This window comes from Bombina bombina, chromosome 7, assembly GCF_027579735.1.
Source record: "Bombina bombina isolate aBomBom1 chromosome 7, aBomBom1.pri, whole genome shotgun sequence".
Classification (NCBI taxonomy): domain Eukaryota; kingdom Metazoa; phylum Chordata; class Amphibia; order Anura; family Bombinatoridae; genus Bombina; species Bombina bombina.
Window position 1 is genome coordinate 473,148,862 of NC_069505.1, and position 13,820 is coordinate 473,162,681.

The window sequence follows — 13,820 nt, forward strand, 5'->3', positions numbered from 1 at the left end:
CGCACGGGAGGGCGGGGGCGGGCGCATGCACGGGGAGGGAGCGGGTGGGAACCGCTACACTACAGAAAAAAAGTTTGTATTAAAATTTAAAAAAGTTAATAAAAATTAGTTTTTATATATATATAAAATACCTTAATCAGGGGGTGGGGGATTGGTCTGTGGGGGGGGGGGAAGCATAACATAATCATTAAAAAAAAAACAATTTTTCTTGCAAACTGGGTACTGGCAGACAGCTGCCAGTACCCAAGATGGCCCCCAATAAGGCAGAGGGGGGGTTAGAGAGCTGTTTTGGGGGGGGGATCAGGGAGGTTGGGGGCTAAGGGGGGATCCTACAAAGTAGCATATGTAAATATGCTAAAAATGTATTTTATTTTTTAAAAAAAAAACACTTTTATTTTAGTACTGGCAGACTTTCTGCCAGTACTTAAGATGGCGGGGACAATCGTGGGGTGGGGGAGGGAAGGGAGCTGTTTGGGAGGGATCAGGGGGTCTGATGTGTCAGGTGGGAGTCTGATCTCTACACTAAAGCTAAAATTAACCCTGCAAGCTCCCTACAAACTACCTAATTAACCCCTTCACTGCTAGCCATAATACACGTGTGATGCGCAGCAGCATTTAGCGGCCTTCTAATTACCAAAAAGCAACGCCAAAGTCATATATGTCTGTTATTTCTGAACAAAGGGGATCCGAGAGAACCATTTACAACCATTTGTGCCATAATTGCACATGCTGTTTGTAAATAATTTTAGTGAGAAACCTAAAATTGTGAAAAATTTAGCGTTTTTTTTAATTGCATTGCATTTGGCGGTGAAATGGTGGCATGAAATATACCAAAATGGGCCTAGATCAATACTTGGGGTTGTCTACTACACTACACTGAAGCTAAAATTAACCCTAGAAGCTCCCTACATGCTCCCTAATTAACCCCTTCACTGCTGGGCATAATACACGTGTGGTGCGCAGTCGCATTTAGCAGCCTTCTAATTAGTAAAAAGCAAAACCAAAGCCATATATGTCTGCTATTTATGAACAAAGGGGATCCCAGAGAAGCATTTACAACCATGTATGCTATAATTGCATAAGTTTTTTGTAAATAATTTCAGTGAGAAACCTAAAGTTTGTGAAAAAAATTGTGAAAAAGTGAACAATTTTTTTTTATTTGATCGCATTTGGTGGTGAAATGGTGGTATGAAATATACCAAAATGGGCCTAGATCAATACTTTGGGATGTCTTCTAAAAAAAAATATATACATGTCAATGGATATTCAGGGATTCCTGAAAGATATCAGTGTCCCAATATAACTATCGCTAATTCTGAAAAAAAGTGGTTTGGAAATAGCAAAGTGCTACTTGTATTTATGGCCCTATAACTTGCAAAAAAAGCAAAGAACATGTAAACATTGGGTATTTCTAAACTCAGGACAAAATTTAGAAACTATTTAGCATATGTTTTTTTTGGTGGTTGTAGATGTATAACAGATTTTGGGGGTCAAAGTTAGAAAAAGTGTGTTTTTTTCCATTTTTTCCTCATATTTTATAATTTTTTTATAGTAAATTATAAGATATCATGAAAATAATGGTATATTTTGAAAGTCCATTTAATGGCGAGAAAAACGGTATATAATATGTGTGGGTACAGTAAATGAGTAAGGGGAAAATTACAGCTAAACACAAACACCGCAGAAATGTAAAAATAGCCTTGGTCCCAAACGGACAGAAAATGGAAAAGTGCTGTGGTCATTAAGGGGTTAAAGGGACACTGAACCCAATTTTTTTCTTTTGTGATTCATATAGAGCAAGCAATTTTAAGCAACTTTCTAATTTACTCCTATTATCAAGTTTTCTTCGTTCTCTTGCTTTCTTTATTTGAAAAAGAAGGCATCTAAGCTAAGGAGCCAGCCAATTTGTGGTTCAGAACCATGGACAGCACTTGTTTATTGGTGCTGTCCAATCAGCAAGGACAACCCAGGTTGTTCACCAAAAATGGGCCGGCATCTAAACTTAAATTCTTGCCTTTAAAATAAAGATACCCAGAGAATGAATAAAATTTGATCATAGGAGTAAATTAGAAAGTTGCTTAAAATTGCATGCTCTATCTGAATCATTAAAGAAAAAAATTGGGTACAGTGTCCCTTTAAGTGTTCCAGTGCATCAAGAGAAAAGTGCTGTTTGAAGTTAACAAATATGCAGTAGCACTGTAAAGCAGCGGTGCATTGATTATGAACTGGCTTTTTTCAAACACTCCCCTAGCCTTTCACAGTCTGCAAAGCTGTTTGTTCTGAATGTAAGACGTTATTATGAGGATTGCACCTTTTTATTACATTTCTATGTTAGACCAAGAGAAAAGGAAACAAATTTATTCAAGAGACATTTTATAATTTAGTTTGTCTGCAGCTAATTTGCAATGCAATTTTCAACTACTGCACAATATTATAAAACGTTAAAAATGGTTTTATTCTTTAGTTAACCAACACATTGCAATCGAACTGGTGCTTTAGTGTAACTGCCTAATTTAAAATTGAATTTTATTTAAAAATGGCCTGCAGGAATCGACTGTTGTTAACAAAGTATTCATTTTATTATAAACAATTTAGTTGAAATGTTTATTTTCATAGTCATGGTTGATTGATAGGAATATGAGAATAGTTTTACCCTGTAAAACTCAAGTTGATAACAGACAATGAACACCCGGACCTCAATGTGTTCTTTAAGTTGCCCACCCAGGGCCTGAGAACAAGAAAACCGTCTGTTACAATTGGAATATACAAAGAGCTTCTGCTCTATGCTAGTGGACTTTACTCTTGATATTGTACTCAATGTTTACCTGTTTATTGAAAAGGATATTTTCACATTGACTTTTTTATGTATAGTTTCCGTATTTTTGTGGATCAGATGATCTTGATATGTTATCTACCTTATATCAACAATAAAGCTCTTTTGAAAACAAAACAAAAAAATGGCCTGCAGAAATATTCTCACTAAAAAAAATCTCATTGCAGAAAGTGAAAAAAAATTCTGCCTCTGGGCTGTATATAGAGAGGTGTTAGCAGCAGAACAATTGACGTTTTATGCCACTTTATAGATCACAAGACAGACCTCACCTTGTATACTGTGTACAGATCTGGTGACACCATTTATTATATTACAAACTATATAAAGGAGGCTTCTAAACAAATGACTGTTTAAAAATCATAATTGATAAGGAAAGACTTAAAGGGGCAGTCTACAATATATTTTTTATCGTTTTAAAAGATAGATGATCCCTTTATTACCCATTGCCCAGTTTTTCATAACCAACACAGTTATATTAATATACTTTTTACCTCTGTGATTACCTTGTATCTAAGCCTCTTCTGACAGTCCCCTGATCACATGACTTATTTATTATGTATGGACTAGCATTTAGTACTGTGTTGTGCTGACTCTTAAACAACTCCCCGGGCAGGAACACAATGTTATTTATATGGCCCACATGAACTAGCAGTGTCCAGTTGTGAAAAGCAAATAAAAAGCATGTGATAAGAGGCTGTATATAGTGGCTTAGAAACAGGCAAGAATGTAGAGGTTTAAATGTTAGTAAATTATATTATTATAACAATGTTGGTTGTGCAAAGCTGGGGAATGGGTAGGAACGACGTTATCTATCTGTTTAAAACATAGCAATTTTAGTGTAGACTGTCCCTTTAAAGGGACATTATGGTCAAATTTTAAATGCAAATAAATAAATTAAATCTTTGAATAGAAACATATTTACAATATAAATGTATTGGCAAAAATGCTTCTAGTAAAAGTTATCACTGGTTTAGTGCTAACATTTGTATTTGCACGTGCATGTGAAGCACTGATAGCTATTCTCAGTGCACCAGCATTTAACAACTGCAGCTGCTCAGAGCACCAGTGGGGCTTGTATCATGTCAGCAATTAACAAACTGAATCATTACCAGATGGAACAAGCACCTTAGGCTCTCTCAGCAAGTGCTGTGTATAAAATGCTGGTGCACGGTGCATACTTGAATACACTTTTGAAACAGCTATAGCTTTTACTAGAAACATTTTTGCTACTGCATCTATATTACGGAAATGCTTCTATTCACAACTGAAATGCATCCATGTGGATTCCAATTGTGGCTGGACTTTCCCTTTAATTATCTTACCATATATTGCTTGTGGGAGAGATTTTTTTTTGTTCGGTAATAAAAAGAGAAACATTAAAATCAAACGTGAAGTGAGCAAGTTTAACCCTTTCACTGAGTCATATCATACCCCTGTGCTAAAATCTTTATATACTTGGATTTCAGTCCTACATAAATTATATCACAATCAACAACAAATAACTGGAACATCTATGTGGTTTAGATGGAGGGTTCATAGTGGATCTAAAAGTGAATTAGTCTTCCTTAAAAAAAAACTTCCAGTACCTAGTGGGACAGGCGCATCACACAAGTGCACTCACCTGTAATTATATCATCACTGATTTCCTGTTTCACAGCTTCCAGTTTCTCTATATACAGATCATCTGTATGTTCAGCATTAAGTGTAACTTCAGTCTTAACATAACCTGTATAGATCATATAAATATGGTCACTTTTTATCAATGCACAAGGAAATGTACACTTAACTGTGCCTTGTGTCCCTCAGACACATCACACACGTATACAATCACCATTACCCTGTATCCCTGAGACACATCACACACATACACTCACCTGTACCCTTTATCCCTCAGACACATCACACATACATACACTCACCTGTACCCTGCATCCCTCAGACACATCACACACATACACTCACCTGTGCCCTGTATCCCTCACACACATACACTCACCTGTACCCTGTAACCCTCAGACACATCACACACATACACTCACCTGTGCCCTGTATCCCTCACACACATACACTCACCTGTACCCTGTATCCCTCAGACACATCACACACATATACTCACCTGTACCCTGTATCCCTCATACACATCACACACATACACTCATCTGTACCTTGTATCCCTCAGACACATCACACACATACACTCACCTGTACCCTTTATCTCTCAGACACACCACACACATACACTCACCTGTACCCTGGATCCCTCAGACACATCACACACACATACACTCGCCTGTACCCTGTATCCCTCAGACACATCACACACATACACTCGCCTGTACCCTTTGTCCCTCAGACACATCACACACATACACTCACCTGTACCCTGTATCCCTCAGACACATCACACACATACACTCACCTGTACCCTGTATCCCTCAGACACATCACACACATCCACTCACCTGTACCCTTTATCCCTCAGACACATCACACACATCCACTCACCTGTACCCTTTATCCCTCAGACACATCACACACATACACTCACCTGTACCCTGTATCCCTCAGACACATCACACACATACACTCACCTGTACCCTTTATCCCTCAGACACATCACACACATACACTCACCTGTACCCTGGATCCCTCAGACACATCACACACATACACTCACCTGTACCCTGGATCCCTCAGACACATCACAAATCATACACTCACCTGTACCCTGTATCCCTCAGACACATCACACATATACACTCACCTGTACCCTGTATCCCTCAGACACATCACACACATACACTCACCTGTACCCTGTGTCCCTCAGACACATCACACACATACACTCACCTGTACCCTGTATCCCTCAGACACATCACACATATACACTCACCTGTACCCTGTATCCCTCAGACACATCACACACATACACTCACCTGTACCCTGTGTCCCTCAGACACATCACACACATACACTCACCTGTACCCTGGATCCCTCAGACACATCACACACATACACTCACCTGTACCCTGGATCCCTCAGACACATCACAAATCATACACTCACCTGTACCCTGTATCCCTCAGACACATCACACATATACACTCACCTGTACCCTGTATCCCTCAGACACATCACACACATACACTCACCTGTACCCTGTGTCCCTCAGACACATCACACACATACACTCACCTGTACCCTGTATCCCTCAGACACATCACACACATACACTCACCTGTACCCTGTATCCCTCAGACACATCACACACATACACTCACCTGTACCCTGTGTCCCTCAGACACATCACACACATACACTCACCTGTACCCTGTATCCCTCTGAGCGATACAGGGTACAGGTGAGTGTATGTGTGTGATCTGTCTGAGGGATACAGGGTACAGGTGAGTGTATGTGTGTGATGTGTCTGACACATGACACACGTATACTCACGACTCACCTGTACCATGTATCCCTCAGACTCACACATACACTCACCTGTACCCTGCATCCCTCACCTGTACCCTGTATACCTCAGACAGATCACACACATACACTCACCTGTACTCTGTATCCCTCACCTGTACCCTGTATACCTCAGACAGATCACACACATACACTCACCTGTACTCTGTATCCCTCAGACACATCACACACGTACACTCACCTGTACCCTGTATCCCTCAGAAACATCACACACATACACTCACCTGTACCCTGTATCCCTCAGAAACATCACACAAGTACACTCACCTGTACCCTGTATCCCGGACACATCACACAAATACACTCACCTGTACTGATATTGTCCTCGATTTCCTGTTTCACAACTTCCAGTTTCTCTATATACAGATCATCTGTTTGTTCAGCTTTAAGTGTAACTTCAGTCTTAACATCATCTGTATAGATCATATAAATATGGTCACATTTTAGCTTTTTAGCACTGCACAAAGAAATTGTAATGTCTGATTGTTACTTGTACCCTGTATCCCTCAGACACATCACACACATATACACTCACCTGTACCCTGTATCCCTCAGACACATCACACACGTATACTCACGACTCACCTGTACCATGTATCCCTCAGACTCATCACACATACACTCACCTGTACCCTGCATCCCTCACCTGTACCCTGTATACCTCAGACAGATCACACACATACACTCACCTGTACCCTGTACCTGTACCCTGTATCCCTCAGACACATCACACACGTATACTCACCTGTACCCTGTATCCCTCAGACACATCACACACATACACTCACCTGTACCCTGTATCCCTCAGACACATCACACACATACACTCACCTGTACCCTGTATCCCTCAGACACATCACACACATACACTCACCTGTACCCTGTATCCCTCAGACACATCACACACATACACTCACCTGTACCCTGTATCCCTCAGACACACCACACACATACACTCACCTGTACCCTGTATCCCTCAGACACACCACACACATACACTCACCTGTACCCTGTATCCCTCACACACATCCCACACATACACTCACCTGTACCCTGTATCCCTCACACACATCCCACATATACACTCACCTGTACCCTGTATCCCTCAGACACATCACACACATATACACTCACCTGTACCCTATATCCCTCAGACACATCACACACATACACTCACCTGTACCCTGTATCCCTCAGACACATCACACACATACACTCACCTGTACCCTGTATCCCTCAGACACATCACACACATACACTCACCTGTACCCTGTATCCCTCAGACACATCACACACATACACTCACCTGTACCCTGTATCCCTCATACACATCACACACATGCACTCACCTGTACCCTGTATCCCTCAGACACATCACACACATATACACTCATCTGTACCATGTATCCCTCAGATACATCACACACATACACTCACCTGTACCCTGTATCCCTCAGACACATCACACACATATACACTCATCTGTACCATGTATCCCTCAGACACATCACACACCTACACTCACCTGTACCCTGTATCCCTCAGACACATCACACACCTACACTCACCTGTACCCTGTATCCCTCAGTACATCACACATATACACTCACCTGTACCCAGTATCCCTCAGACACATACACTCACCTGTACCCTTTATTCCTTATACACATCACACACATACACTCACCTGTACCCTGTATCCCTCATACACATCACACACATACACTCACCTGTGCCCTGTAGATAGATACTTATGCAGATAGACCATTAGTTTGGGGATTCTGGGAGGTGAATGGACAGTATTAGGAGGGACTGTTCCAATATGCAGTGACAAAGTGTACTCTATTGGCATTTGGCTGTTATTATAGTTACAGTGATAGTAAATCCTAGTGTTTGTGAAATGTTAGGATTTACCAGTGGAACAAATAAAGGGGACTTTCAGTCATGAAGTATGAAATACTTGCTTAAATTGAAGACTCCATTACGACTTGATAAAGAAGGGCGAAACCCGTGGACTGAGACTATTGGCACAGCTGCTGCATTCACCAAACTGACATCTATTCTAACTTACCCTGAGGAGTTTAAGTTGAGAACGGAAGGAGGTGAAGCTTTTAACCCCTTAACGACCGACGTACAGGGTACAACCTAGAAAAAAAAAACGGTCGTTAACGACCAAGGACATACCCTGTACGTCGTTAGTGTTGTCAAGCGGTGGAAGCGATCCTGATCGCTTCCAGCCGCTTTCATGTTATTGCAGTGATGCCTAGATATTGAGGCATCCTGCAATAACATTTTTTAGCCATCCGATGCAGAAAGAGCCACTCTGTGGCCCTCTCTGCATCGGACATTAATGGTCACGATCATTGGTGGGTGGTAGCCGTTGCAGGGAGGCGGGTGGACGGCCATCGATGGGGGAAGTGCGACAGACGGGGGCGGGATAATGTGCAGGGGCGCCGGGAGCGCACCCGAGCGCAGGGGCAGGTGGGAACGCTACTCTATGGCACAATTTGATTTTGCTTAGGTTAAGGTGAGAGAGAGAGAGAGGGGGGAAATTGTATCTAAGGGATCTGGGAGGGGGTGGGGGTTGGTTATTGAGGGGGGGCAGCTACACTACACAAAAATATTTAAAAATAGAAAAAAAAATTTTTTATGGCAAAGTGGGTACTGGCAGACAGCTGCCAGTACCCAAGATGGCGTACAATAAGGTAGAGGGGGAGGGTAAGAGAGTTGTTTGGGGGGGGATCAGGGAGGTTGGGGGCTAAGGGGGGATACTACACAGCAGAATATCTTTTAAAAAAAAAGATAAATAAAAAAACAACAACTTATTTTAGTACTGGCAGACTTTCTGCCAGTACTTAAGATGGCGTAGACAATTGTGGGGTGGGGGAGGGATAGCTGTTTGGGAGGGATCAGGGAGTGGGATGTGTCAGGTGGGAGGCTGATCTCTACACTAAAATTAACCCTGCAAGCTCCCTACAAGCTCCCTAATTAACCCCTTCACTGCTGGGCATAATACAAGTGTGGTGCGCAGCGGAATTTAGCGGCCTTCTAATTGCCAAAAAGCAACGCCAAAACCATATATGTCTGCTATTTCTGAACAAAGGGGATCCCAGAGAAGCATTTACAACCATGTGTGCCATAATTGCACAAGCTGTTTGTAAATAATTTCAGTGAGAAACCTAAAGTTTGTGAAAAAGTGAACTCTTTAATTTGATCACATTTGGCGGTGAAATGGTGGCATGAAATATACCAAAATGGGCCTAGATCAATACTTTGGGTTGTTTTCTAAAAAAATAAATAAAAAAAATTGAATTTTATATATATATATATATATATATATATATATATATATATATATATATATATATATATATATATATATATATATATATATATATATATATATATATATATATACACACATACATACATACATGTCAAGGGATATTTAGGGATTTCTGACAGATATCAGTGTTCCAATGTAACTATCGCTAATTTTGAAAAAAAAAAAAAAATGGTTTGGAAAGAGCAAAGTGCTACTTGTATTTATTGCCCTATAACTTGCAAAAAAAAAAGCAAAGAACATGTAAACATTGGGTATTTCTAAACTCAGGACAAAATTTAGTAACTATTTAGTATGGTTGTTTTTTGGTGGTTGTAGATGTGTAACAGATTTTGGGGTCAAAGTTAGAAAAAGTGTGATTTTTTTTTTCCATTTTTTCATCGTATTTCATAATTTTATTTATAGTAAATTATATGATTTGATGAAAATAATGGTATCTTTAGAAAGTCCATTTAAAGGCGAGAAAAACGGTATATAATGTGTGTGGGTACAGTAAATGAGTAAAAGGAAAATTACAGCTAAACACAAACACCGCAGAAATGTAAGAATAGCCCTGTTCCCAAACGATCAGAAAATTGAAAAACATAATTTATGTAAGAACTTAACTGATAAATTCATTTCTTTCATATTGGCAAGAGTCCATGAGCTAGTGACGTATGGGATATACAATCCTACCAGGAGGGGGCAAAGTTACCCAAACCTCAATTGCCTATAAATACACCCCTCACCACACCCACAATTCAGTTTAACTAATAGCCAAGTAGTGGAGTGATAGAAAAAGGTGTAAAAAAGCAAACAAAAAGAGGAACTGGAAATATAATTGTGCTTTATACAAAAAAAATCATAACCACCATAAAAAAGGGTGGGCCTCATGGACTCTTCCCAATATGAAAGAAATGAATTTATCAGGTAAATTCTTACATAAATTATGTTTTCTTTCATGTAATTGGCAAGAGTCCATGAGCTAGTGACGTATGGGAAATAAATACCCAAGATGTGGAAGTCCACAGAAGAGTCACTAGAGAGGGAGGGATAAAATAACATTTATTTCCACTGAGAAATTAAATCCACACCATAATTAAGTTTTTCTTGAAAAAACTGAAATCAAAAGCAGTAGAATCAACCTGAAACAGCTGCCTAAATAACTTTTTTTTTTTTACCAAAGACTGCTTTAGAAAAAGCAAAATACATTAAAATGGTAAAAACAACAAAAGAATGCAAAGAAGAACAAAATACTGCTTTGCAAATTTGACATCTTAAGCTTCACTCTGAAAAAGCCCAAGAAATGGCGACTGAATTTAGCAGAATGAGCTGTAAATCTCTGAGGCGGAACCTACCCAGCCTCCAAATAAGCCTTGAAAAACAAAAGCTTTAACGAGGATGCCAAAGAAATGGCAGAGGCTTTCTAACCTTCTCTGAAACTAGAAAAGCAACACATAGACTAGAAGTCTTCTGAAATCCTAGTAACCTCAATAAAGAATTACAAGCTCTTACCACATCCAAAGGATGAAAAGAACTCTCAAAGAATTCTTTAGGATTAGAAAACAAGGAAGGAACAATAATTTCTCCACAAATGTTGTTCAAATGCACAACCTTACAAAAAAAAGAAGAAGTCCACAAAACAACTTATCTAGATGAAAAAAATCAGATAAGGGGACACAGAAGAGAGAGAGAGCTGATAAATCAGAAACTCTTCTAGCAGAAGAGATAGCCACAAGAAACAATATTTTCCAATAAAGTAGATAATCTTTAAGAAAATATAGGCTGAAAAGAAAGAGCCTACAAAATCCTGGAACCAAATTAAAACTCCAAAAAAGGAGAATTAATAAATGAGCAGGCTTGATACAAACCAAAAAGCCTGAACAAAACAGTGAATATCAGGACGTTTAAACAATCTTTCTAGGAAAGATTTTTGTCCCTTCCAAAAAATTTGAAGACAAACTTATCCAAACCAACTTGAAGAAACTGAAAAATCCTAGGAATTCTAAAAGAATGCCAAGAGAATTTATGAGAAGAACACTATAAAATATAGGTTTTCCAAACCTGATAATACATGTTCCTTGAAACAGACTTATTAGCCTGCAACATAGCGATAAAAACTGAGTCAGAGAAACTTCTATGACTAAACAATTTCCATACCCCCAAATTAGAAATTTGAGATCTTGATGGAAAAATAGACCCTAAAACAAGAGGGCTGACCAAAGAGAAAGCAGCCAAGGATGGCAACTGGACATCCGAACAAGATCCACATACCAAACCTGTGAGGCCATGCTAATGCTATCAGAAACACATGGCACTGTTCCAATATAATCTTGGAAATCACCTTTGGAAGAAAAAACCCCTTAAGGACCAGCGACGTACCCTGTATGTCGCTGGCCTTTTTTTGGGACTTGATTGTTTTATAGCGCGGTCTTGCCACCAGCGTTGAATCTGCTCTATTCCTCAAAGCCTGCTGAAGAGAGGGCATTAATAGCGTGTTCTTGCTAGACTTGTGCTATTATGTCCTGAAAAACCCCTTAACGACCAGTGACATACAAGGTACATTGTGGTCATTAAGGGGTTAAACAGAGGCGGAAAGATGTAGTCAGGTTGCAAAACCATGACACTGCTAATGCATCCACCATCTCCACCTGAGGATCCCTGGACCTGAAAAGGTACCTGGGTCTTTTGTGCTGTCAAAAGACCCTCAGACACCTCCCCACCCTGTAAGACTTGCATCCATTAAGAATACAGTCCAGGAAGGACGAACAAAAGGAGGACCCCTGAATAAAATGATGATAGACTAATCACCAAAACAGAGAGAGTAGAGTGTTAGGATTTAAAAATATAAACTGTGATATCTAAAAACAAACCCTGTATCATTGATTCAGTATGCAAAGCAAAAAGATCTCAGAGAAAAACTAGCAAAGGAAACCACGCCCGATGCTGCAGTCATGAGACCTAAAACTTTCATGCACATAGCCACTGAAAGAAATGTTCTAGACTGTAAGTTAGACAGGCTAACGTCCCTTACAATTGACTTATGTCCGATAAAGACAAAGACATGAACACACAAAGCCATCTAGAAACCCCCAAAAAAGTGACCCATGTCTGAGGAATCACAAAACTCTTAGGTAAATTAAATCCTCTAACCATGTCTTGAAGAAACAAAACTTAGTTAATTCATGAAGGATTCCACAAAAAGAAAAGTCCATATATTTGAATACTGCTCTTTCATATGTATGTATTGGGTACTTGTAAAGCGCGTCTAATCACCCGTAAGGGACTGAAGACGCTGCTCATTTAATAAAATAAAATTTTTAAGCTTATACCAATATACCATCCAAATAAGGAAGCACCACAATACCCTACTGTCTGAAGACAGAAAGAAGGGCACCAAGAACTTTTAAAAAAATTCATAAAGCTGTCACTTAACCAAATGGACAAGCGACAAATTAATAAAGCTTAAAAAGAAAATCTCAGAATCCACAAGTGGTCTGAATTAAATAAAATATGAGGATTAACATCCTGAAAAATGGAATGGACATGAAATGACCTTAACAGAAATGCATAATAGTCATTTTAATCGCCAACTTAAAAGTTGAGACTCTAACAAAACAATATAAAAGTCTTCAGATCCAAGAATAGACTGAATAAACCGATCTTCTTAGGGACAAAGAATAGAATTGAATAGAAACCCAAATCCTGTTCCTGCAAAATGAACTGGCATAATTACTCCTGAACAAAATTCACAGAGTGTACTGAGAAAGAAAGATTCTTCCCATAGGAGGTCTCATTCTAAAAATCTATTCAAACCCTAAGAATAATATAGAATTTGAACTGAGTTAATCCAAAAACAATTTAATCTGCCCCCCACCAGAAGGACTGATTTGAGAACCGCACCTTCATGCAGTCTAATAACTAGTAATTCATTATATAGCATTCTTCTCCCAGAAGGATACAAAAAAACGCTTCTTCAGTGCTTACACTCTGAGTTAACCAAATTAGCAGCTGATAAAAACAGTAGTTATTATTACCCAAATAAATGGTACACAATAAATTGAACTCAAAGGCCAAAGTGCTGTATTAACCCTGCCGGGAAATGAATCTATGACCCTTGGATCTAGAACAAGCATTTGCAGTCAGGACATTCACCAACTGATCTACATCACCGGACTA

General features: G+C 39.4%; 1 protein-coding gene across 2 annotated transcripts in view; it reads right to left on the minus strand.

Annotated features, from left to right (window-relative positions):
- LOC128666760 (zinc finger protein 383-like) overlaps nt 1–13,820 on the minus strand; it is a 65,298-nt gene that overhangs the window by 26,420 nt on the left and 25,058 nt on the right. For both annotated transcript variants that reach the window (XM_053721535.1, XM_053721536.1), the window contains exons 5-6: nt 6,628–6,732; nt 4,455–4,559 (exon numbers count right to left, since the gene is read on the minus strand). In XM_053721535.1, the coding sequence (XP_053577510.1) occupies nt 4,455–4,559; nt 6,628–6,732 (210 nt within the window). The remainder of the gene's footprint in view (nt 1–4,454; nt 4,560–6,627; nt 6,733–13,820) is intronic.